The sequence below is a fragment of the Tauraco erythrolophus genome, chromosome 5 (genome assembly GCF_009769465.1).
Source record: "Tauraco erythrolophus isolate bTauEry1 chromosome 5, bTauEry1.pri, whole genome shotgun sequence".
Classification (NCBI taxonomy): domain Eukaryota; kingdom Metazoa; phylum Chordata; class Aves; order Musophagiformes; family Musophagidae; genus Tauraco; species Tauraco erythrolophus.
Window position 1 is genome coordinate 68,194,414 of NC_141469.1, and position 25,869 is coordinate 68,220,282.

General features: G+C 38.3%; 1 protein-coding gene across 2 annotated transcripts in view; it reads right to left on the minus strand.

Moving 5' to 3' along the window:
- Positions 1-649: 649 nt before the first annotated feature.
- The window catches only part of FNIP2 (folliculin interacting protein 2), a 33,744-nt gene continuing 8,524 nt past the window's right edge, over positions 650-25,869 (minus strand). The window contains exons 3-19 of one of the 2 annotated variants that reach the window (XM_086611537.1): positions 23,779-23,913; positions 21,781-21,881; positions 21,626-21,697; positions 20,968-21,068; positions 20,743-20,832; positions 19,508-19,579; positions 18,773-18,902; positions 15,161-15,362; positions 14,494-14,582; positions 13,519-13,665; positions 13,210-13,379; positions 8,507-9,824; positions 7,556-7,712; positions 6,177-6,377; positions 4,464-4,493; positions 2,051-2,187; positions 650-815 (exon numbers count right to left, since the gene is read on the minus strand). In XM_086611537.1, the coding sequence (XP_086467663.1) occupies positions 737-815; positions 2,051-2,187; positions 4,464-4,493; positions 6,177-6,377; positions 7,556-7,712; positions 8,507-9,824; positions 13,210-13,379; positions 13,519-13,665; positions 14,494-14,582; positions 15,161-15,362; positions 18,773-18,902; positions 19,508-19,579; positions 20,743-20,832; positions 20,968-21,068; positions 21,626-21,697; positions 21,781-21,881; positions 23,779-23,913 (3,231 nt within the window). In that variant the 3' untranslated portion in view covers positions 650-736. The remainder of the gene's footprint in view (positions 816-2,050; positions 2,188-4,463; positions 4,494-6,176; positions 6,378-7,555; positions 7,713-8,506; positions 9,825-13,209; positions 13,380-13,518; positions 13,666-14,493; positions 14,583-15,160; positions 15,363-18,772; positions 18,903-19,507; positions 19,580-20,742; positions 20,833-20,967; positions 21,069-21,625; positions 21,698-21,780; positions 21,882-23,778; positions 23,914-25,869) is intronic. The other variant, XM_009990436.2, reaches the window with a different exon arrangement.

A 25,869-nucleotide genomic window follows, 5' to 3' on the forward strand; every position in this document is an offset into this window, starting at 1 on the left:
CATAAGGCTTTCCCACAAAATCCCTATCAGAAGTCCATTCCATTCCGCTTCTAGCCACAGGCTCATCTGGATGCCTTCTCATTAAAACAGAAGCAGCCACACCTTTCTTAACCTCTTGTCCTTAAAGTGAAAGGTCACATCACCTCATGCACACTTCCATTCCTGCATAACATTTGGCTGCTGAATCCAGATTCCTTGTTCTGAGCCCATCACTTCTACTATAAAAAATCATGTGTATGCTCTGCAAGAAAATCGTGTTCCATCTAATACACTTGTGTACAGGAATGCTATATACATAGTTTACAGCTCCTCCTCCTCTCCAGCAAAGAAGCATCCACCACACCACACTCACAAGCGTAGTATTACAAAATCCATTCTAACCTACTTGTTCTTTTAACTGTAACTTCATGGTTTTGAGCAGCGTTTTGGACGGCAGCTCCCGGTCTGCCACATAGTGTTAACTTTCGTCCTTTGAATAAAAATAAAATGCAAGGATGCAGTCATTTTCTTGATTTAAGTCAGAAGTAAGATTGTAAGAAAAACCTGAATGCCTTTTATGTTATGTAAACTGAAGTCCTCCGATAAAACATGCCGTTGAAATCAGAATCAGAAGGTGGTAGAACATACAGTCATCACCTGCTTTCCTCAGTGTTACCCTTTACCAGTGTTTGGCACCTTCTTCATTCAACATTCCCTTTATTTTATTTTAAGGGAATGGCTATCCTGAGATTTTAATTTATAAGAGTATTTGAGCAACATACGGGGAATGAGTACTTGCTATAGCAGCCAACAAAGGCAAGTCATTGGATTCAATCCTAGAAATTAAAAAAAGAGAGACAGACTTTAAAATATACAGTCACCTTCACAAAAGAAGAGAAATACAAGAAGATATTTTTTCATCCACTTTAAAGAAACTGGAAGTGTTTTGCTATAACTGAGTTCATTGTTTATTATTTATTGTCATTACTCATAACATACTAGTAAAGGTAGGTAATAACATTTAAAACCAAGTATGCTACCATTTAAGTTAAAAGGTAGCAGTATTACATTTCGTGGTGTATATAATCTTTTGTGTTTTAAATAAAAGCTTTTACTTATTTGCTAAACCACAAGGCTTAGCTTGTAGCCTCAGCAGTCAGCAGGCACCAATAAGTCCAGGTTAAGAAAGTACTGAACATCAGCTCATGGAAGACTGTGCATTGCATGTTTTGAATATAACTCAGTTCATCATATAGTAGCACTTTCTTACCAAAAATGAACAAAAGCTGGAATAATTGATTATTACACAATGACAGTACCAGAAATGTCTCTCAAATGCAATGGTCAGTTTCCAACCATTTCCAAATGTAAAGCTGCTCAGAGGCCAGAACATATGTATATATTTATACATCTATACACACACTGAGAAAAGTGTTTACTTCAGGGTTTCACTATTTACAGCTACGTTTCTCTGTATGAAATCTTGAACAGTCTGGATAAACGTAAATTAAGTTCTACCTGCAGAGCTGAAAAACATCTTTGGAATGTGTATTCACTTCTTCCCCCTTTTCCCTGCTCTCAGCAGGTGCATCCCTAAAGGTTGTATGCCAATCAAGTACTATTATTAGAAGACAGCTGTCAAATAGGACACCTGTCTATTTTCTGACACCTGCTTTTTGAGAACCTCCCTTCCCTCAAGATAAAACTGCACTACCTAACCTTCCCAAAACTCCCAAGTATCTGTTGGGATGAAGCTTTCATTAAGGAGACTGAGACAGAAAGAGTGCGTATAAACACATGGATAACCTCCTAATGACAAAAATCTAAACTTTCTTTGTTCTGAAGATTCAAGAATAACAAATAATTTGTTCTTGCTGTAGAACTGTCTCCTCCTGATTTCCAGATGGCTCAGTAGAACCCATTTTTACACTTTATTAGGCACATGAAAGAGAAGAATATGAAGTAAGAAGCAAGTCCTTGCAGGAACAAGATGTCAACATTGAGCAACTGAAAAGGAAAACAACTGCCTCAAGTTTTGCCATTGGTTAAGACAGATATTTGCAATACTCACCCCAATACAATTCCTAGTTCTTTTACATGCACTCTTGTATGTCCTCGCAGATATTCTGAAAGCATTTTGCTTTTGAGATACATCTCTTGTAGTCTATCCTCAAGATGCATTATGCACTGTAAACACAGATCAAAAACCTCAGAATGGCTTTAGCAATCGCATGCATATTTTACAGAAATGTAGGCATACCATTTTAGCTTCTATCTCAGCTAGAACATCTTTCAAACTAAATCTCCACTCCAAAATCCAGAAGAGGCAATTGGTTTTGTTACACCTGTGTGAGCAACATGAAGAAGTCAGGCTACCCCCTCAAAGGAAAACTCCCTCATAGAACTGGGGCATTTCAGCTTTCTTGGGCAGCAAGTTTGTTGCACAAACTGCACATCCATTTTGCACTCAAGCCAGCCACAGTGTTTTGGCTGAATTAAATTGTTTTAACCAGGTTCAAGACAATTAAAACATATCACTAAGAATCAAACCAGAATACTTGGATTAAGTTGTCTTTGCTGTAAGTCAGAACTATTTTTTCTGAAAGACTCAGTTTAGACAACAGTTCCTAAAATTAGCACTTCAGCTCTAGGAAAAGACTCAAGAAGTAGAAGACACCATTATCTTATTTGTCATAAAATTACAGCTCTTTTGCTCTCTACTTTACTGTAGAAGCTAGGTTATGAATCCCTTTTGGGTATTTCCCCCCCCCCCAGTATCTCAAGGAGGCCTACAAGAAAGATGGGGAGAGGCTGTTCAGGAGGGCCTGTTGTGACAGGACAAGGGGTAATGGTTTTAAAATAGAGGGAGGTAGATTCAGGTTGGATATTAGGAAAAAATTTTTTACCATGAGAGTTGTAGAACACTGGAACAGGTTGCCCAGAGAGGTGGTGGATGCTCCATCCCTGGAGACGTTCAAGGCCAGGTTGGACGAGGCCCTGAGCAACCTGATCTAGTTGGAGATATCCCTGTTCCTTGCAGGGGGGTTGGACTGGATGACCTTTGAAGGTCCCTTCCAGCCCTATACATTCTATGATTCTATGATTTGTTTTTAGTAGTCCTAGGTACTCCTAGTTTAAAATTGCTTAAATATTTGATGCTGTTAGCCAAAAGGTAATAATTCAAGTTGAAATACCAATTTAATCATTCCCCTTTTCTTTCAGCAGTAGAATGCTAGAAATGCATATTATTTTTAAATACACTGATATGATGCAAGGTAATTTCTCATACACCTGCTGCAGGAGAGCAGATGAACCTTAGCTTCAGAGAGGGGAGTTTTTTTTGGTAAGATAAAGTCAGTAGGTAGGATGTCTTATCACGTATTTTGTCCTAGGACAAAAGGTACATTCAATCTGATATATTCCTCCTTTCCACAGGGATGATCACTTCAAAGAAGTTAAATTAGTTCAGCTCTCCAAACTCCAGGAGATGAAAGCAGGAAGCACATGCAGAACCTCGTATTATCAAACATATAATAATTGGGCAGGTGTAGACAGCCATTAGAAACAGTAGCAGCAAATGGCTTCAGGCCATCATCCAATGTACTTTTCAAGTTGAACAAAAACCGTAAGTATTAGAAATGAGATCCTGTGAAACCAGTTTTGCTAATCAAAACAAAATGAATTTAAAAATACGACTCATGCTTGTAGGTAGCCTACCATGTATTTTTCTGATGGTTTGGAGCAAGATGAAGATTTTTAATGATTCTCTAAGCTTATGTCAGGTCTTAGTCACGGCATCTTAAAAAAATGTGCTACAGAGTAGTAGAATAAGATCACTACGTCCGGTGGAGGAGAGGTAAAAGCTTTTTGAGAGTAGTTTGATCAATTTGCTTTAAGCAAGTTTTCACTCCAGTAATTTTAATCATAGCACTTGTGATTCTAGCCAAAAAGGAAATATTCTTATCTTTTCCTTTACAGGTAAGTAACCCTAATGCAAAAAAAACCTATGAGCACTGCCTCAGTAGTTCTGGGGAGCATGCAGCTGATTCACAAAGTAGCGGTTCAGTATATTTCAATTCCAGTACTCATGCTAAAGGATCACAAACTTTTTTTTTTTAACTTGTGAGGGAGCGAGCAAAAAGAATCCCACACTACTCTATTACTCTAAAATACAGATTCTTTACATAATATTATTTGCTCCTCCTGAATGCTAGCAAAGAATCAAAAGACATTTTTCCGCATAAGTTCGGTATATGTATTCATTTCGTTCAAAACATCCACATTAAACGAAGTAGAGAAGACTTTTTTTTTAATGTTAGCTTCCTCTGCAGCTTTTCTTATTGACTTAATGGAGAAAAAAAAGTCAAGTCACTTCTAAAAACAGAAAAGTGGCTTAAAATGAGTTTAAAAGCACAGGTAAAGCTTTTGACACATTCCTGATATGCAGCAGTTGCAATCATCACTTCCCTCTCACCCTGGCATACTGCAAAGCTCTCTGCAGTATGGTTACCAGCCTGAAGTGCCACAAAGATATCACCACTTGCCTTTCATCTGGTCTCAAGTTGGATTTTGTTTTTTGTTGTACCACAAAAAAAACCCCAAACTTATTCATCTGAATAGTAACTGCATGTAAAGAAAAGCACACTTCTAAAGGACATTCCAAACATATCGCATTATGCTCATCTCTGATCAATATTAGTACATGTTTTTGTCAAAATTTAAATCAATAGAACCACTACAATAAAAAAGTCACACTTCTCCCCCTAGAGTTTAGTGGCACACTTAACTTCCATGCCCCGATGGTTCTGTTTTAGCAACGAACTGTAAAATCCACCGACAGGATCAAAGTGTCTCTAACATGGATTATAGAAAATTTACAAACTACTAGCACTGTCACTTCACTGTTTCTTTTTGCAAGAAAAAGGAAATAAAAGCCTGAAAAACATTCCACCTCCAAATCTCTTCCACACCACACAATACATACAGAAATTGCATACACAGACTCCGAAGCAACATTGGAAAGAACACTTCAGCTGCAGAACCAACTATTCAGTTTAAAAATGCCAGAATTTAAAGTGCTACTGTGCAAGTGTTAGGATATAATTTTAAGCAAAGTTGCATATTTCTCCATGCCCAAAAGAATCCAGAGACAACATTGACAATGTACCCACATATTTTGCCTAGCACTTGACTTCAAGAACTTAATGTAATCAATACCAGTAATTTTATCCAAAACAGTGCCAACTAATACTATTACAGCTGTTAGTGTTTGGCTCTATCTTCCTCTTCCATCTGCTAGCACAGTCATTACACAGGCTTCCTACAAAGCTTCTCAAGGCTATCTGCTGAAGGACAATCAGATTCTGCTAATTGAAAAAGGGGTGACTACTGAAAAAACACTCCATCTCCCCTCACCTACCATCATGCGTTAAAAATTGTATTATAATTACCACTGTCAGACTTGTGGGTAATCCTGTTGTAATCAGCAAAACCAGCATTACTGATTTGCTCTGATGAATTCCACCACTAATGAGGACAGGAAAGGATGCTGTGGGATACAGAGTATACAATATGACAAAGTAACATCCCCTGCTGCAACCCACTCACTCCCAGGTGTTTTCAGTCTCCTCCCTGCAATCCTATGGAGCCATCCAAAAGGTTACCCAAGACAGCACTTGCTGGCAGGGTTGGCTAAAATATGCATAAAACAGAAGGGTCAACTAAACACACACAGGAATAATTATTTGGGGAGGAGAGAGAAGAGGCATCTACTGCATGAGGCTGGATAGAAAGCCCAAGAATAGAAAGTTGTACACTAGAAACAGGCTTGGGTAGATAGAAGCTTCAACAACAAAGAGTAGAGAAACATGGAAATTGTACAAACAAAAAAAATAAAAGCCAAATTTAAGAGTCTTAATCATAAACACATGAGGACCATGCTAAAATTAAACAACTTTCGGTTTGGGACATGTATTTTGGAGTAGCCAACTTTAATCTGATCTGTTAGGTGTAAGTTACAGATAAAACAATATCTGTTACTGGACTGTAGCATGCATTCTTTTAAAGATGTTGTACCAACTCTGCATTATTTCAGGCATTAGTTCATTGATATAGCAACACGGTGTATAAAACTCCACATTTGCTCTCTAAGCTAAGCAATTTTCATTAGCTTCAGCCTTCAGAAAAGAAATACTTACAAAGTCAGCTGGGACGTTGAGTTTGTAAAGCTGCAAAATAGACTGCAATAAACTGGATACTTGGCTCGAAACCAAAACGTCCTTGCCTAACTTCATATTGTCCATCATCTTTCTCTGGCTTGTAGCTACTTGTACGTTCCATTTATCTGTGTCGGCAATAATGCAAACAGCTTCTGCTATGGGCTCATCTAGCACTGGATGCTGCAACAGACAAAATACAAACATCATGTGACACTTTCATACACATTTCCACAACATAGTTTGAAGTTCCACTTTTATTCACACTGAGGCAGGGAATAGGAAAGTGACCCAATGAATGTTTCTGTCCAATAAGAAATCAAAGGCATCTCAAAAAATGACAAGGAATATCAACTTCAGTGACAGAGTTTACATTCAGCAACATCGGGCCAGTGGAGTCCTGTTAAACTGTTAAACAAAATTAAACGTCATGAACAAATTAAGTAGTGCTTCAAAATTGCTACTCCAATATTTTTTCCTTCAAGTATTCCACCTTCCCAGAAAAGTCAAGCTTCTCTAAAATGAAAAGAGTAATAACTATACTGATCCAGTGACGGTGAAAGTATATTTAGTGTTTCAGAGACACATGATGGATTTCGCTATGCACAATCAAGGCCGGGTACGTGTGAAGAGACAGCATCGTATCAGACCGATCTGATGTCGTTTAAAGAAGTTATACACACACACATCACTGTTTCAGACAGTACATGAACTCATTCCAGCACGATGATTCTTAATTGCTATAGAGAGAAGCTGTTGCCAATTAACAGATAAACATTTAATATTGCATACTAAGGTCACACAGTTACTCTAGTGAAAGATTAGTTATAAATCAATCATATAATTTCGGAGTACCTAAAGTAGATTAAGAACATGGCAAAGTTCTTACCTATAGGCAATTACTTTCTGTAGTCAGCCACTTCTGCAACATTCTAGTATAATACAGACCTCCACGAGACTTCATCTCCCTTGCAACACATGCCACTAAGCAGCAAAATAAGATGGTTCAACTTGCGTATCATTTTTATGACACACAGATAATTCTGTCTGCTATTGTGACTGAGAAGAGAGGCAGTTTGAGGTTTTTATCTTGTTTGTAACTTGAAGTTGCAAACAATTCTCCTTGTGTTTATCTTTGAAGAGAAGCCTTAAGAGAGTATAAAGGAAAGCACCTGTGATTCTCACGTGAACGGGCTTTGCGCACAATGAATTAAAGGCTTACATCTTCCAAGAAGGAAGACATGTCAGGTGTGGCTGTTAAGAACAGGGAAGTAGAAAGAAACCTGTGCAAAAGACCTGTTTCTGTAGATCTCTGTAACATCACAACTCCTACTATGACTCAGAACAGTACTTCAACTCACATGCATTGCGTGAAGTAGGTCTGCTAGTAGACACTGCTTGAGTTTTTCATCATTATTTATTCCATGCAGCACTAGATCAGGTATATATGTGTGACAGTAACCACCTAGAAGTGATCTTCCAAAATTTTTCACGCATTGACTGCTGATTGTATTTGACCTGAAATACAGAAATACATGCGGGTAAGATTCTTGCTTGACAAACTGCATTCAGATTTTAGGTGAACGCGAAGTTTGGTTTATCACCCCTGCTTCTACTGTAAATATTTAACAACAATCATATTCAAAACATAGTAAACCAATTACTGGTGCTTTTTGAAATAAGGATTTTAAAAGCTGAATTTTAATAATATATTGATTCCCTCAAATTTATGAAAAGGCAAATCCACATGTATTAGACTTTGCAGTATGTATGAGCTCTCTGTTCTGCAGCAAGCAGATTTGCTAAACTTGAGTTTTCTCTAACTCAGCCCAAGAAGCACACTCTTTTTTAAAAAGCTACCTACCTTAAGCATCAGCACACTCCATGTGCACCTGCAAAGCTCAAAAGTTTTCCAACAGGGTGCCCTCATTTATTTCAAATCTGTCTTTGATTTGTCAAATATGTGAAATCTAAACGGTCATCAGTTTAAGCAAAACTGAAGTTGTGCTTGTCCACAGATGTTCTGTTTACATGAAATCTTTCAGGCAGTTTATATAAAAAAAGTTTGATCACTTTTTATTAGACATTTGAAGAACATGTTTGTCAAAAAACTTCACTACCTAAACCTGCTCTGTTTTGGTTTTCTTTCTGCCAAGTTGCTTACAGGAATCTCAACCACATCAGTGTCTGTTACGGATTTGCTTGCAGGGAACTTAGTCAAGATCCCAGAGGATTTCAGACTTGAGACCCTGCAAATCTCTAAAGTAACAACAGCTTTAGACTTCATTTAGTTTTAAATTAAACTTCTTTACCTTGGTAAAGGAAGTTCCACTTCTGCAAACTCTTCAAGTCTTTTGCTGACATTATCATGATGCACTTCGTCCGGGATACAACAATCACCTTCTTCATCACTGGCTCCAAGAGCACTGTCTGAACTCTCGTTCCTTGGAATGTCCCCTTCAACTCTGAAGGGGATTTTCCTTCCGGCATCCCCATAGGGGACATTTTTAGCACCTACTTTAGGAGAATCTTGTTTGACAGCAGAACCTACTTCTACACAGACAGGGGAATAGCTCTCCAGATTGCCAGAGCATAAAGTTCGAGTTTCTTTCAGGCTTGGCAATTTTAGAGTTTCTATGTCATCTGTGGGCAAAAGCACTTCACTAGATATTGTGTTCACTAGTTTCATTTCTGTTCCTTTGCTTTCCATATGTTCGTTAAGTATATTCTCCGTCCCCTCACAAAGTGGGATTTGTGCGCAACAAATATTATGTTTACTGAAGGGTATAAAGGCAGCTTCACAACTTTCTTTTTGATTCTGGGAAGCATCCACAGTCAGATTTGTGGAACTTGAGGCACAATGTATCACCTCTGGATTTTTTCGGAATGCCTTCAGATTTTCTTCCATTTCTCTCCTATGAGTTTCTAAGTCTGACTCTGGTGACGCAGAACTTCCAATCTGAAAGGTGACCTTTTCTAAGTGTGAACTCCTGTGGCCAGACCTTTCAGGACAAGGTAAGGCAGATGACTTACTAGACAACTGCTTTTCTACTTTTCTCTCATTCTGGTGCTTGCTCTTCTTGATATCCATTAAATCCTCTGATTTAGATGGCTCTTCAAAGTGGTAGGATGCAATTCCTGTATCAGTGACAGTTCTTTTCCTACCGTCAGCTGCTCCTTTATGGAAGCTGATAGTTAGACAGTCAAGAGATGCTTCAGAGTTCTGACTGGCCTTTCCTGTTGCTTCTCTCTTTTCTTTTGAAGAGGCTGGGACAGCATGAGTGCTTTCCGGGTCATGTACCCACTCTGCAACACTATTGTTCTTACTTCCATCAGTCTTTGGAGGTAGGATTGGAGGCACAAGAGCAGGTTCATTTTTAACAGTGACAACCACATAATCTGACTCCTCTACCTCTCCCTTTTCTAGCGCAGTTGTGATATTGCTTCCATTTAGTACTTGCTCTCCTTCCCCAGCCTTCTCACTCCATGTCAACTGATTTTCCTGCAGCTCAGAGCACCGAATGAAGTAAGTTAGAACATAGAGCAAGCGCTGCACCAACTCCTTACGTTTTCCAACAATAACAGTTCGAGTCAATCTAACTGGAGAGCCTATGGCACCGTAGAGATCACCTACATAGGACAACAAAAATTTCACATGCTTATGTTTGGTTGTAATATAAGCCATACCACTTAAATTCAACACATTTTTGAAACAGCATTTACTATGGACACAAATCAGACAGTTAATTTCTTTCACAGTAAGTTCATAAAACAAAGAATAATAAAAGAAGTCCCTAAGCACTTCTTATACCTGGCTTGTGTCCAGAAGGGTTTTGGGGTTTTTTTTGTGAGGTATTAGCTGCTATTACTCATTTTCTTTCTGTTCAAAGCCACAGGTTTTTGTTTACATGATGCTTACAAGATGTTATCATTTGGAAAATAACACAACAGGGAGTGAAGAATATAGATCTAGCTTAACTCTGAAGCCAGCTATACTATTTCCTATTTTTCTACTCATTTTCTTTCACAAAATTATTCTGGTTTATTGCTGTCACTCTTTCTATTAAACATAGTAATTTTCATACAGATAAAATCTAAATTATATTTTTCAGGACTAATATAAAAAAAGCAAAAAAAATTCGATATGAGCTTAATACATAAGGTTCTGAAAAAAGAGGCATGTAACTACCTTATTGGGCAAGGCACATGTACTTCTATGTACTTGGAGTTAGTCTCATTAACATGAGCATTTATCTTTTGCAGGGGGTGACAGAGAACTAGAAAATCTATTCACTACTTAAAATACAACTGTAATACAAAAGGTGGGTACTACAACAAAATCTGATTCTCCAAGAACTGCTTATTTGCTAGCTCATTTATCCTGAAGAACTGCTTTTTTAACACAACCAAGGTCATACATATACTACTTTCAACATATTTGTTTGGAGCGTGGTAACTATCTTCCAGCTGCCTATAATTCTCTATTAGCTGAAGGGCTTCAACTCCAAAGTTCTGGGAGAAGTAAACATAGATAGCCAATAAGGGAACGTTCAGACAAAGATGAGTTAACTCAAGAAATGTCTAGTACCAGGTTAACACAGCTGACTTCACTTGACACCCAGAGAACACCCACTAAATGTCTTTCCCTATCCAAACTGTAGCTGATCTCACCAGTACATGAGAGAACCACCAAAAGCTCAATTTTCTTCAGCCACTCTAAGTGTTCACTGTGAAAGCAGGCTTCTCTGGCTTGAGGCTTTATCAGCTAGCTGCTAATATACCAGATTGTTTTAGGTGCTAAGTCCTTGCTCGGGACTGCGCAAATGTTCTGGACCAAGTTTGCCACCAGGATTTTGTATTAGACCTCAAGAAGCAACACTAAATGAAAGTTATAATCAGAGCTTTGGGAAGGTTTCTACCAAGGGCAAGGAGACCTCTGGTTTCAACATGAGGAAACTAAATCAGTCAGAAAGACCCCCTGAAAACCAACACGTTTATGCCCAGTGACTCATACAGAACATAAAAGGAGTAAGGCTCCTGACTCCATTCCTGCAAAATCAGGATCAATGAGACACTAATTCCACTGCTCTTGCTTAACTGTCTCCTGTGCCAAGATCTGCCATTTCCTGTGATGCCAGTGCTGCACTGGAGAGGTTGCTATGTGGTGGCATCAGTGGGCTGTCTTCCCCCCACTTAAGGGCACTTTTGCAACTAGCCTTATAGCCTAACACACCAGCAAATTCATTCCTCAGTAATTGAAAGTGGACTTCAGACTACTCAGGTGGAATCAACCTCAAGGCCTGGTGAGCCACAAGGACTAGCTAGCATTTTGAAAAGGAAATAGGAAGATATCTTTTTACTTTCAAGTTGAGCACAGTTGCTACAGAAATTAGATTCAGGCTTCATGTTCATTTGGACAATTGACTTATATATGAAACCATTATTAATAAGACAGCACAAAAAAGTCAAAATTGTGGTCTTCAAAACATATTAATGCCTAATGTTAAGACCAATAGATTGAAGTTGATGTTTAACAGACAGTATTACATCTTCTCAATAGTGGTACTTACAGTTGTATTAGTACGTAATTGTAATTGATATGAGATATGTAATATGTAATGAGAACATAGGTCTGAAGGTAGAAACACAGGTATGTCAAAATCCTTTCCTTAATAAGAAGTAATTTCTATTTGAAAGCACTAAGCCACATGATTTTATTTTTTTTTATTTTTCTCCTCTCTTTCCAAAGAAGGAGACCACCAGAGGGCAACATCTTCCTTTCATTATCAGTTACTGCAATCACCTGACAACAGCTTTTGGGCTTTTCAAGAAAAAAAACAAACCAGAAAGCATTTTATTTCAGCCACTCAGAACTTGGCTAGGCCAATGCTGGTAGCAACATACAGCCTAGGAAGGTGGGAAGAGAAACAGATTCTTGACCAGTCACCAGTGGTGGCTCCTGGGAGTGACCACAAGAGGTACTGCTGATCTTACACCTCCAGTCCTGCTGGTTTTCATAAACCCAGACCTGGCTCTGTCCTCAACACCCTGAGCAAGCTTCTGTTTTCCACTCCAAGTGTAATCCATTACTCTCCTACATAATCTTTTAAAGACATCCTAAACCAGGAAACACCTCTACTGAACTACACGGCCAAGGTAGCAATTCTGGTTTCATAAAGATTGCTAAGAACAAACGTAACTGACAAAATTAGCAAGAAACATGACCAGTAGCACAGTGTAAGGGTCACACTATTGCTTTAGTGTGTATGTGTGTTATTTTGGCAATGTAGTTTATCAGTTAAAGTTAAGGCTGATCTGATATCAGACTCACAGCGATGCCAAGAAGAGGAGGAATTTTCAAAGATTTACCACTGGCAGCATTACTTTCTCAACTCTTGCTCACCCACTCATTTGATAGCAGTTTTTAATCCTCTGTATCAAGATAATTTATGAGCTATAAAATATTTGTCAGAGAACAGCCTGAAGCGCAGGGCATAGAAAGAAAATCTTGACCCAAGCCCACTCACATAACTACGAGTGAATGGAAGTACTGCCAATTGCCAGACTGCTACTCTGTGGTGTTGGTGTCTATCCTGCCTCTGTGAGAAAAAGATAAGAGGAGGCAGCCAGGGTAGCTTCAACTACAAAGGGCCTCCAAGGCCCAGAGAACTCCCCTCCATGCAGTCTGTTCCCTCTTGTTCTTCCCAAACCACTCAAGATCATTCACAGCACTTGCACCCTCTTAATACTTGCGTACCAAGTTACTTAACCAGGCAGTGTAACAGAGTATGACAACAAAGGACCAAGGCAAAAAGCGGAGCACTCAGGCTATGCAAACAGGTCTCCAAATGCTCGGTTTAACCAGGTGAAAGACTTCTGTTGGTAGCTCTGCCCAGCTGACAGCAAGGCAAATCAGGAAATGTGATCTGGACCACAAGTAGCTCTTCGATTAGAGGAGTGGATACAGGAAGGTGCTAGTTATAGAGAAGCCTCGAGCTTTCCATTTCCTACTGACCAAGCTGTGCCCAGAGAGGGTTATACGGATGGGATTTTGCCAGCATGTTCACCGACTGTGATGTGCGCTTCTCAGAGAAGGCCTTTATGGGAGGATGGTCAACCGGCATTACTGTTGGGACCCAAGCCAGATGATATGTCAGCACCGCAGTTAACAAAGCAGCAAAGAACCTAGGAAAAAGAACATGACCAAAAGTAACACCAGCAAAAGAATATCCCATTAAGTGCTTTAACATATCCACATGCACTGGGAAGCACACAAGGTTTGCTTTTTTTTTTAAAAAAAAAAAAGGAGGTAGGGGAAGCTTACTGATTTTTGTTGATCTGTTCTATCAGAAACGTGAATTCTTTAAGAAAACGCTGGCATAGCTGATTCTTTTCCAGGGTGCAGGACATCATATTAAGCCACACGGGCTCTGCAATCCTTGGAACAGAATATAGGTTCCAGATGGTAACTCTGCTCAAAGAAAATTCCCCAAAATTAAGTGTTAACATGCACATTTCAATCTTGCAAATACAAGTAGCCCCTTTCCTCTTCTAATGTCCATTGATTTTTTTTTTTCTTCTTCTAAAATCTAGGAGACTAAACAAACTGGAAAGAGTTTTCCAGACACACTAATTACTAGTGTCCCAGAACACTAGTCTGTTTAATTCAGTGTACCAGTAATTTAGTGTCTCCATATGAATTACATATTTGTCTTCCCTTTCTTGCATTCCTCTGTGTATTGTGTTCAGCGAAATGATTCAGAAATCATTTTGAGGGGGTACAGAACCCACTCTATTTATTGCAGTGATTCGATTCCACATTTCAGACATTACAGAAACTCCATCCCACCAAAACCTTGTCTCTCTCTCCTGGGCTGCCTTTTTTGGCCTCTGGCCATTCCTTCCTCTCTTAGGTACCAAGATGAGAGCCTTTGACAGCAATTTTCTTGTCAGTTACACTGTTCAGCATCATGGCTAGAAGTAGACAACTCATCAGCCTGAATACAACAATCAATCCACTCATCTGCACAGGCATCAGCAGAAGCCAACTCTGGATGAGATCTTAGAGACTTTAACTGATGGTCCCAGGTACAGGTAAGTGCAACAGAACTACTTTTATTCTCATTCTGATAATGGCTGATATTGGTTTACCCAATATCCAACACAGAAAATTCATTCAGACTAACTTCAGGACTGGCTAAATTACCCTGCATTCAGTTGCTTATAACTGGAAGTGACAAATTTCTTTAGAGGGGCACGAGAAGAGCTCTCCTTGTAATTCAGAATTCCATCAACTCACCTGAATTCTCCCAGGGCATCCATGACACGGCTGATATAAACCTGCACTCTTTGGCTGGATTCTGCTATTTTTCTACATGAGATCATGGCCTTGATTAAGAGTTAAAGACACAAAACAGCTTCTTAAAGGATTCACATTCTTCATCTTTTTAAGCTTCATTAACATGTCAAAATAATTAAGATCTAGCCCCAGTGCTATACAGCCACTCAGGACAGCAAGAGCTGCCAACCTCCCTCCACCTCATGAGAGACTAATCCCTAAGATGGGACATGGGGAAAGATGAAAACATTTTTGAGAGACGAAGAGAGCAACAAACATTTTGTGTGTCTCTTTTAGTGACTTCACGAAAGGATAGAATACCATCATTTCCACAGCCTCCAAGGAATCAAGAAAACCTCAGTGAAACATGGTGAGAAGGAAATAAAAAGGAAAAACCACCCATAGCATAAAACTCTCCATTCTCATTCTGACTAGAAAAAAAACCACACCTCTTCTCCAGCAAATGCTGAATTCCTACACTGGGCTCAGGCTCAAGACTACATGTGCAAGGAGGGAGGGAAGCTTGAAACCACGCATTTTCTCCCACTCTTCATCTATCAGATTCTAGAATACTTCATTCTGTTTGACACTTATTTTTCCACATTTAAGCCGAACTAGTATTCTGTACCTTTTCTATTGCATATTTCAGCTTGTTCATGTGAGATTCAAAAAGAGGAAAGTGAGAGAAAAAGAAGTCCTGGAAGTTTCTCTGTGCTTCTTCTTTTTCAGGCAGAGAAAAGATTATGCTGATCGCAATTTTTTTCCTCCGAACCATTGCAGGATTGGAGCTGCAGCTTTCATCAGCCATACTAAACATTTCTTCAGTGGACCTGTAAGACAGATTTGTTAGGACAGTTACTTATCTACTGAGAGATAATTTTCTATCCATATCTTTATATATAGTAGAAGGCAATTCATTCCTAGGTCTCCTTTGACTGACTACATAAGATTTTGCTGTCACCTGCATCCGAACAGAGGATGCCCAACATTTTAATGGGTAAGACGTATGCTTGCTCAGACAGGAGGAAGGCAACCCCCAAAGAAGCCAGCTCCTGCAGTGGTATGAACACTTTCCTCTGAAACTGAGCTACTACAAAACCCCTCCTTCTGGATTTATCTTCATGGGAAATAAAGAAAAGGAAAGAAAATGGAGACACAATACACAAAATCATTGGTAAAAAAGGTTAAAGGTAATTTCAGAGTTGTCAACTGCATTCAGTGCACAAGCTGCTGCCTAGGTGCTCAGCAGTGTGTCCATGATACACTTGAATCTGTACTGCTGCTCATGAGGAGAGTTGGGAAACATACTACCTATACTGCTCTAGCATCTTAAGATGGATGTTTTAAGGCACTTAACCATGAAAGACAAAACTTTCCATTTTAACTGGAGACAAAATGTCACCACTTAGTAATTACTCTGAAAACACAAACTTAACGCCTACAAACACATATGTGCCTAGCTCAAAGTTGCATATACTTCAGTTTAAAATGCTTTGTCTTCTGCTGAAAAAAACAAACAACCCAACAAACCAAACAGTGGCTATTTTACTACCATTATTATTTGCAAGTTCTAGTTATTCACTTGATAGTTTTGCCACATTTCTTTCAACAGTTATGCCACCTTTCAGAGTTACACAGGAGTTGATACTGGGATCAATATTGCTCAGTATCTTCATTATCAGCCTCACCTGTGGATCAAAATACACTTTCAGTGAGTTTGCAGATGATGTCAAATGAGGGGAAAATAGTCAATACACTGGAGGACACTGTCCAGAGAGGCTGTGGAATCCCCATCCTTGGAGATTTTCAAGACTCAATTAGACAAGTTCCACACAACTTGATCTAAATTCCAAGCTAGTCCTTTGCACAGGCAACTGATTTGGATGATATTCACAAGTGTCAGTCCAGCATAAGTTTTTCTGTGATTATATAAAAGGGTGGCAATCCCCTCATCCTGCTCCTCCATGCAATACTTGCACTTCAGTCCTAGATACTGATGTTGCTCTATTTACAGAACTATTATTTTTTTCTTGCTTAAAGTTTCTTGATCAATTTCACTGAAAAAACATATTTAAAAAGTATATGCATCACTGAGTAAAACAGTATGGTCAAAATGTCTTTTGGAAGGAACTTTAATTGAATAATGGCTTTTAATCCACTGAGAAATTATAGGGGGAGAACGGTAAGAACAGAAAAGAACACCATTAGAACACAAATGGAGACCTTCAGAGCATCAGCTCATATGGAAATAGCTTGGGTTTGGAGTTTCTTTGTAAGTAAATACTGCAATATCAGTGAGTGGTAATTAAAAGCTTGAAGGCTTTTCATATCAGAATTACCTTGAAATAGAGCCTGTGGCATTTACAGACCACTAAGAAGCAATTAACAAGAGGAAACTCTGAATGCTAAGCACTCATTCTAAGTTCATTCTAAAAATAAGTGGTTTACAGTTTAATTGGTTTGACAAAGTTAAATATACAAAAGTTTCTCATCATAGAGGTATGAGTCCAGGAATACAGGAAAACACAGACACAATAAAACCCCAGGAAAAAAACAGCTTGTGGGAAACAAGAGTTCAAGACAAAAACATAACCTCATTTGAACTTCAGGAACTTGCATGCAGAGACTGAAATTCTCAAGGAAGTTGGGAAAGGATGGTCAGTCAGCATCCAAGAAACATCACAAACTTTTGTACTGCTTCCCAGGAACAGAAATTGAAGAATTTAGGTCTGTGAGAGAAGCCTTTTCAACAAAGCCGCTAATCTAGCTTGCCTGCCAATTGATCACATGGAGTTCCAGTTAGACATCTCATTTTCTTTGAGCTATTGGCCTAAAACATCAGTCACAGAGACTGTAGAATCTTGGCTGTACAAACTGAAGTGCAAACTCTGCTGTCACTGAAGTATTCAGCCAGAAGCCTACTGTTTCTCTAGCAAGTAATCAGAAAACAATTATCTGAAGAGGCTTTTCAACTTAGAAAGAACCCCAAATCAAGAGTAGTTCTAGACAGTGGAAATAATAATGTCTTGTTTCCAATATCTTTCCCCAGTATAGATTCTCCAATGTGGAAGAAACACAACCTGCTCCCTACAGTGAACAAGCACTCCAAAAAGGCTACTTTCCTCTAAACAATTTGTTACTTTCGCAACACTTTGAGGAAACTTCCATTTGTGAAACTTTGGCTACTTCTTAAATTGGGCTGAAGTTACCTTATTTACCTTAAATGTTTTGCATGCACTGCTCTCAGACTTATTTCTTTAGGAAACTAGGCTAAAATATACTTCAGTTTACTGAAAGCAACATGTTTACTAGCTTATTCTCAACTGCAAGCAGTATTTAGAAGGCATGACTGCTACATTAGCGCCAATGCACAATTCTTCACATTAAAAATGATTCGGTAAGAACACCCAGGAAAAAGCTTCAAGTGTTGACACTAGGGGAAGAATTCTTTTCAAAAAGGTTTTGGTTTAGTTTTTTTTACTGACCACATTTAAACAGCAGTTTTTAAGCTTCTCAACTGAACACAGTGAAGAGGGAGAGAGGCTAAGCAGTAGGAATTTCTTGTAGCTCTCCACCAATTCCATGCTGTCTCTGGGTGCAGGTGGATGAGTGCATATGAGCAGATAATCAAGAACCATTTGGTATTTTGCAACTGACAAGGTAAGAATTTTCTTATTAGGTACGAAAGGTCTGCTGCATTCCACATTTTGTTATGCCACTGAGCTACAAAAGCTAATAAAATTCCAAAACAGAAGCCAAGCTTTTTGATCATAGCTCTTTTTTTTCTTCCTGTTTTGGCAGAAGTCACACCAGGAACATCCTGTACCAGCCAAGAGAGTCATCACGGGCTATTACTCCAAAATTTCAGTAACTGCTCACTAGTCAGACCTCATCATAATATAATCTAATTGTGGCAGCAGTGCTGTTACAGTCCCTTTCATCTCAAAAGGATGCTCTGCTCCTTCAGAAACAGTTTAATTTGCTTTACAGAATGCGGCTTCAGACACAGCTCGTATGTTCAACAAAAATAAGTATATTTCAAGTTGAGCCTTGCAGTTCATATTCAGCCAAAATTTGATCTTTCCTCATATTGGCAACCTTACATAACATGCACAGAAGTTAGACTGAATTGAGAGAATTTAATAACAAGATTTGTCCTTTTAAGGAAAAGAGCCTTAAACTCTGCTTAGCTTAAATTACTGCCAAACAGCTGTTGAAAGAAGAAAGGTATTGCACTCACCACCTTGGAATAATTCCATTCTCTAAACTGGTTGTCTGACTTCGGAGCCAGCGACGTTGATAGCTGCTAGAAGATGATGATGAAGAGCTTGGAGATGGAAAAGGAGTGACCAGAAGACTGCTCAGAGATGCTACGAAGAAAGCAAGAAATCCCACATATACTGAATTACGAAGAGTGCTGGTTAAATATTTTTCTTCATACTCTCACTGGGAACAAATTCCCACAAACATTGCTCTTGCTTGCTGATCTTTCCCACATAACTCACTTGCGACAAGAGAGAAAATTATTTTAAATAAATCTTGCTGCCTGACGTTCTTTTCTTACAAAGTCAGAGATCTTCTCTACTAGCACATACTAAAAGTCTTCATATTACCATTAAAAGTACTCTGTCCTAAGATGTTGCCCTACCATTACAATAGACAGATCTCCTGACCTCCTTTTCCTATTCAGTGCAAAAACATCTTCTCTTTCCTTACTTTAGTAAAGGCTCCAGCCAGTTCTTTCTGAAAATTATAAACTGTTTAAGAACCCAGAAAGTGATGGCTGTAAACAGAGAACATCATTAAAAATATTCTTGCATTAAGGCTTGGGGCAAAAGCAGAAGGAAAACCATTTAGCGGATGAAAAAAAATTTTGGATTTACAGGTCATAAGGTGCCTATATTTCAGGTGATCACTGTACCAAAGAATTGTAACACAATTACAAAAGCAGGCAAACAAGACAGACAGCAGATACCTGACCGAGCAATGCCACTGTCTCTGTCCTCATTTTGTCCTCTGCTTGGCATATCAACAGGCGTGCTGTGTGCTAAAACAAACAGATCAGATCAATAGAAAATGTTACTGTTACATAACTTATCATACTATTTGCCAGCATTTAAAAAAATGTTTAAGTATAAAGGTCATAAAACAGCAAAGTTACATCCTGTACTGTTACTCCAAACAAGCAGTATGGTGTGAGCAGAAGTGGCAGCAAACAGTATTCCCATACTGAGTATCAAGTTACTAGAGGAAGTTGATTATTTGCCCCAATCTAAAACATCTTTGAGAAGCTTAGGAATGTGAATGCAGTCTACATTATCAGAAATTATCAGAAATCAGATATGCTTTGAAAATGAGGGCTGGTGGTACCCCCATCTGTCACTCTGATGTTTTTTGTGTGTGCAAGATCGTCATTTTACACAGGTTAACATCATAATGAAATAGTCAAACATGAGGTCCATTAAGCTTCTAATTCACTCTCCAAGCAGAGATTTACTATCCATAAAATTTCACAGTAAGAAACATTCAGCCTGTGTTGTATTACATTGAAGTGTTAGTAGTGCAGAGTCACTCAAATCGTAGAGCATGCAAGATTCGCAAAAGGCTGTGAAGAAACTGCATTGGTATTCCAGTTCACATTTTTGCAATTAACAGAACTAATTAGGCCTGAGATCTACCCACCTGCATGGGTCATCAGTATGCCTGTAAAAGGAGACTTTATGTAGTTTAAAGTTTTGAAAATTCAAGAAATTGATATTGTTAAAGAAGAAACCTTAAAGCCTCCCAGACTTAGCTCAAGAATTAATTTTCAATGTCTGCCATCAAATCAAAAAAAAAGTAGCAAAAGGTAAGAGAAGAAAAAGCTGTACACCAGCAAGACACCTGCACACTAGCAAGAAACCAGATATAAGCCAGGAAACATAAGTTCTCTACGAAACATAAGGGCTTATTTATTATTAAAAACATTGCATAAAAATATCTTCAAAATTAAACATGGGAATTAGAAAAGAATTATGAACAAAAAGCAATTAATTTAGCTATTTTTTTAGAAGAAAGATTTTTAATTATAAGCCAGATACATCTGTTGGCACTATTTCAGCCCTTTCTGTTTCTGGAGAATAATTATGTATGTCCTGCAAGGATTCAGAAGGAACTGGATTTGTGTGTGCATATGGATGGGTCACACTGTGGCTGGCATTCCACACAAACCTGCAAAGAAAGAAGCACTGCGGATGAGCCGGAGGGGACCTCCTTCAGACACACCCTGCAGCAGTTTGCTGCTACACAGCTGTAACACACCTAGGAAACAAAAGCAATGTAGAGAAAATGCAACGCAAGAAAGTTAAAAAAAAAGGTGATGCACAGGGAAAAAACAAACTGAATGAACAGATGGCCTCATGTTGTTAGAAAGACATAGAACCTGGAAATATTTACCTAAATTACTTCCACTGCGACAGGTTCCCAAACCATTCTGATTTGAGCTCAGCTTTCCCAGGCTGGGATCTTGGTTGATGTATTCAAAGCTATCTTGTAAGCTAAAAAGGGGGGAAAAAGGCAGTGTTCCTTAAGAATATCATCAATAGACATCAATATTAGCTTGAGAATTAGGCTCATTTTATGGACAAAAGACAGCTGAAGATTAACTTCGCAATCAAACTCAAAGACCAGTAGGTTTTCTGAAACTAGGAAAGCTGGAATTTATTTTCTATATAAGCTCCCTCTTTGAATTAAAATGTTAAGTTTTTGTATGTCACATTTGGGATTCACTTCATTTATTCACATTTACCCACTTTTGGGACAAGGAAAAAGGGAACAGACGAAACAGTATCTTCTGCCACCCAACCTCTGAAATTAATTGCATGCTTTGGACAAACTAAGCAGCAGAAACTTGGAGATTTTATTTTTTAAGCTTTGGTGTCCTGGCTGTCATCTATCAAGAGAATCCTTCTCCACAGCTGCCATTTCTGATTTTCTACTAGACTTCTCCACTTCGGCTAGGTCAAACTTAGAAGCAGTGACAGAAGGACTACAAAAGGAGAAAGACGACAAGACAACTGCATTGGATAGAGAATAAAAAAAAAAATATTCTTACTTATTGTTGCTTCCACTGAAGCTTCCTACCCTGGCTGAGAAGACTTTACTTATCATCAGCTGTGGGGGAGAGCTGAAAGGATAAACAGCCATTTCAGTGAGTCATCAATTCCAAGCGCCTGACAAGAGTGCATCACCACAGAAAAGGACACTCACCGTATGTAGTGAATTTTCAAGGTGGAGCCTTTGTAACTCATTGCTACTGAGCCAAACATCATTTCTCCCAGCATATTGACATCAGAGGCTGGTCTGGTGTACTACACAGACAAGATGATGAGAAGAGCAAAGTCAGTAATAACTTGGCATACTATTTTAATTTAATATAGTGCCATTGTTCTACATTTTGAATGGCGAATACAAATAAGTTCTGCTTTTCCATGCAGACTTAGATCCTGTGTGGTTCTAACACACTGAGTGCAAGTAGAGCTGGAAGATGTACTCTTTTCCTCACCAGATGGGTATTGTTACCCTTGTTCCAGGAGGACCTTCTAAGGCAAGAAAGAAGAAAAAAAAAAACTACTGCACTTCCAAAGAAATACCTGTGTCCAGCAGCATTCCCATATAATAGAGCGTTTGATGAAACCTGTAGGTGTTCACAGGACTTAGATTCTGTAGTTTGGATCCCCAAGCATTAAACTGCCTTCCTTACTCAAATGAGGAAATTCTCCTTCCCCGCCCTTATAGAAAGCTTCTTGGAAACATTTTTGATTGGAAAATAAATTGTGGAGACTGTGTTTCTAAGTATAATCAGACCAACTTCTTGTTTTGTTTCAAAGGATCATCAATAGCAAATATGGAGAGAAGTTTGTCTATTCTGAAGGAAATCATCTTCCAGTTAAATATATTTTTTCTATCTTAATCTATACATGCTTCAAATCACATTTTTCTAAATAAACATTTATGTTTTTACTGAGAAACAGCTAGAATACCTAAAAACATCTTAATTTCAGTTATAGTAAGACAGTCTAAAGGGACTCTTAATATACCATGTTCAACAGCTTCTTCAGAACTGACCTGAAGCATAGGTAAACATCTTTCAAAACAAGAATAGAGAATGGTCTAGTGCTTCTTTGATCTTCACAAATAATAATGCTATTAAATATCTTTTGTAACTCTTTCAAAGACAAGACCAAGATAGACCAAAAGACCAACATGTTGTCACCCTACAACACTTTAATGACAAGGTAGATATCTCAAGGTTCAGATTAACTTGTAACATACTAGAAGTATAACTACATTCAATGCATGTAAGTTAAGGCTTTCGCATACAAACTTCTTCAGTAAAATCACAGAATGGTTTGGGCTGGAAGGGACCTCAAAGATCATCTAGTTCCAACCCCCTTGCCATTGGTAGGGAAGTCTTCCACTAGATCAGGTTGCTCAAAGCCTCATCCAATCTGGCCTTGAGCACTTCCAGGGAGTGGGGAGACACATGTCTGGGCAACCTGTTCCAGTGCCTCACCACCCTCAAAGTAAAAAATTTCTTCCTTATATCTAATTAAAATCTACCCTCTTTTCCCTATTATTTTTTTTCAGAAATAACCTTCAGAACACTAGTGTCTTAATGTTTTGTTATCAATTTCAGATCATAGTAACTGTCACGCACGTTAACAGAAAATACCGAGAACTAATTTTGCACTGAGCATCAGCCAGCCTGTAGGGTGCATTTACACTGCCATTTTTGCTTGGATCAGAAGTACATTTTTGAAGTCAGCATTGCAGTTGTCCTCACTGACTTTGTCTTGTTTCACATTTTGGACTGGCATCTGGGCATACGAAGTGGATCATGGTTTGGGTTGGAAGGGACCTTAAAGATCCTCTATCTCCAATCCCCCTGCCATGGGCAGGGACACCCTCCACTACACCAGGTTTCTCAAAGCCTCATCCAACCTGGCCTTGAACACTTCCAGGGATGGGGCATCCACAACTTCTCTGGGAAACCTGTTCTGGTGCTTCACCACCCTCAGAAGGAAGAATTTCTTCCTTAGATCTAATCTATATCTTCCCTCTTTCAGTTTAAATCCATTGCCCCTTGTCCTATCACTACACATCCTTGTAAAAAGTCCCTCTCCAGCTTTCTTGCAGGCGCCTTTTAGGTACTGGAAGGCTGCTATAAAATGGATAAAGAAAAGAAAGAAAGTTAATGAACATTACCTGATACTTCGGTATCTGTTCTTTGATATTTTGCATGCAGCTTATTGAGGGACTATGGGAAGAAACATTGTTGTTCCCATTGCTTGCTTGGCAGTTCTTAGTAGAAGTCTTTACAGAAGCATCCTCCGCCATTTTCTGTGTCAAAACAGAGCAATATGATGAAAACAATTAAAGTAAACATGAGAGCTCCCACCTGTAAACATACCATAGCAAGATTTTTCTTAACCTACAGGTAAGCAACTGAAATAAAAGATACTCTTACTTGGTTCAAAAAATATTTATGAGTTTTAAAAGATTTTTTAAAAGGCCAGCATCACAGAAACTGTGATGACTGTGACTACGAACTATTCTCACATTCATATTGTCAGACAGGTTTTCACAGTATCACACATAGTCAGAGTAACTAGTCAAAGTTCCACTGGAACATCATTCCCAATTGTTAGGAATTGCTCTATGGAACATTTGCCAAAGTTTATGTAAACAAAATCTCAGCTTATGGGTTACTCACAAACCAATTTCTGTAATCATTTGCACAATAAATCACTCAAATTGCATATAACTTTTGCTCCCCAACTGATTAACAGATTTCTTAAACAGAAGAACAGCCAGCAAAAACAAGGGATGAATAATGCATCATGTGGTAGAATTACCAGGTTATAAAATCTATTTGTTAAACCTGTAAAGGAGATGTGTTAAAAAAAGCAAGCAAATGAATGCTTAAATCCAGATGACTGTTTAATTCAAAGTTTACTCTCAAGTCACTATGTTTTAACAATATCTTAGAACTGATTAGAAAAGTGTAAAGAAAGTCTCAGACAGATACCAGATTACTTTAATGCTATTCTTACATGTTTCATAAGACAAACTGCATTTAATTGGGATTTGCTTAACGTAGTTTTCTTGAACAAAATCTAGTGAGTTTCCTGTTTTCTTTTAACATCTGCTTTTATTTTCTAATTTGAATGCCCATTAGATGTCAGTTAAAAGGGTCACATTACTTCAAACATACTTCTCACATGCACTTGAAATGACCTATATGAATGAGCAAAACTGTAACCTTGTAGCAGTGAAAACTGCTTAGAAAGTCTGAGAAAGCTTATCTCACACTCTTAAACTTTCTATATATTTAAGAAATTCAAAATCCCTTAATGAACATATATTTAACATGTATTAATGTAAATATTTATTCATTTGGTGCACATCAAATGAAGCGTATTTTTGTAAGTCTCATTTTGCACCAGCATGGTTTACCTCATTGGGAACATGCATTGGCAGAGATCAACTAAATTTTTTTAAAACGTCAACAAGGGATATGTAGATAGTTCTCAGAAAAAACAAGCAAGCAGGCAAAAAGAAATAGTAATGACCTAGATGCCAGTAAAAAGCAGCCAAAGCCAAATTTACATCACTGTGTTTTGGGCTTAGCAAGACAAGAAAAGAACAATGACAGGAAATTAAATGGAAATAGAAGTAGTATTCAATATTCCACACAACTTTTTTTTTTTTTTTTTTAAGATGAACACATTGAAGACTACAGTGCAGTAACTGTAGTAAGTTTTAGAACACTCACGTCACAATGACAAGATGATGAAACAGGCTAAAGGAAAGATGCAGAAGAAAAAGGAGGAGCAAGACAAGAAAAGTAGTGTAGCTGATCCATCAGTTTTTTACAAGTCAAGTTTAAACTACAGTAATAGTACAGCTCCTTTACTGATTTAAAAATGAGCCTACTAGCATGTCAAAAAAGGCAAAGTCCTAGACTTCTATGTTTTATCCTATATTTGCATGCCTTTTGTGCAGCTTTTCCTGGCAGAGTATTTATGTGCTATTGCTTATCTAATCCCAATGTGACTGTCATTAGGGGTTTAGAAATACACCAGTGTCAGTAGTCACATGTTTAATGAGCTATTGACAAAAAGCGCCTAATAAAAGTGGTCTGATATACACCATCTGCAAAAAGAATCGGAGATTAAGATTAAGAACACCGAGAAGAAATGCAGTTATGTTAAACAAACATACGGTTAAATAGAATACAGACCTGCTAGTTCCCCCAGTTAAGTTTATTGCATACTTTCAACACAAACAACGTCT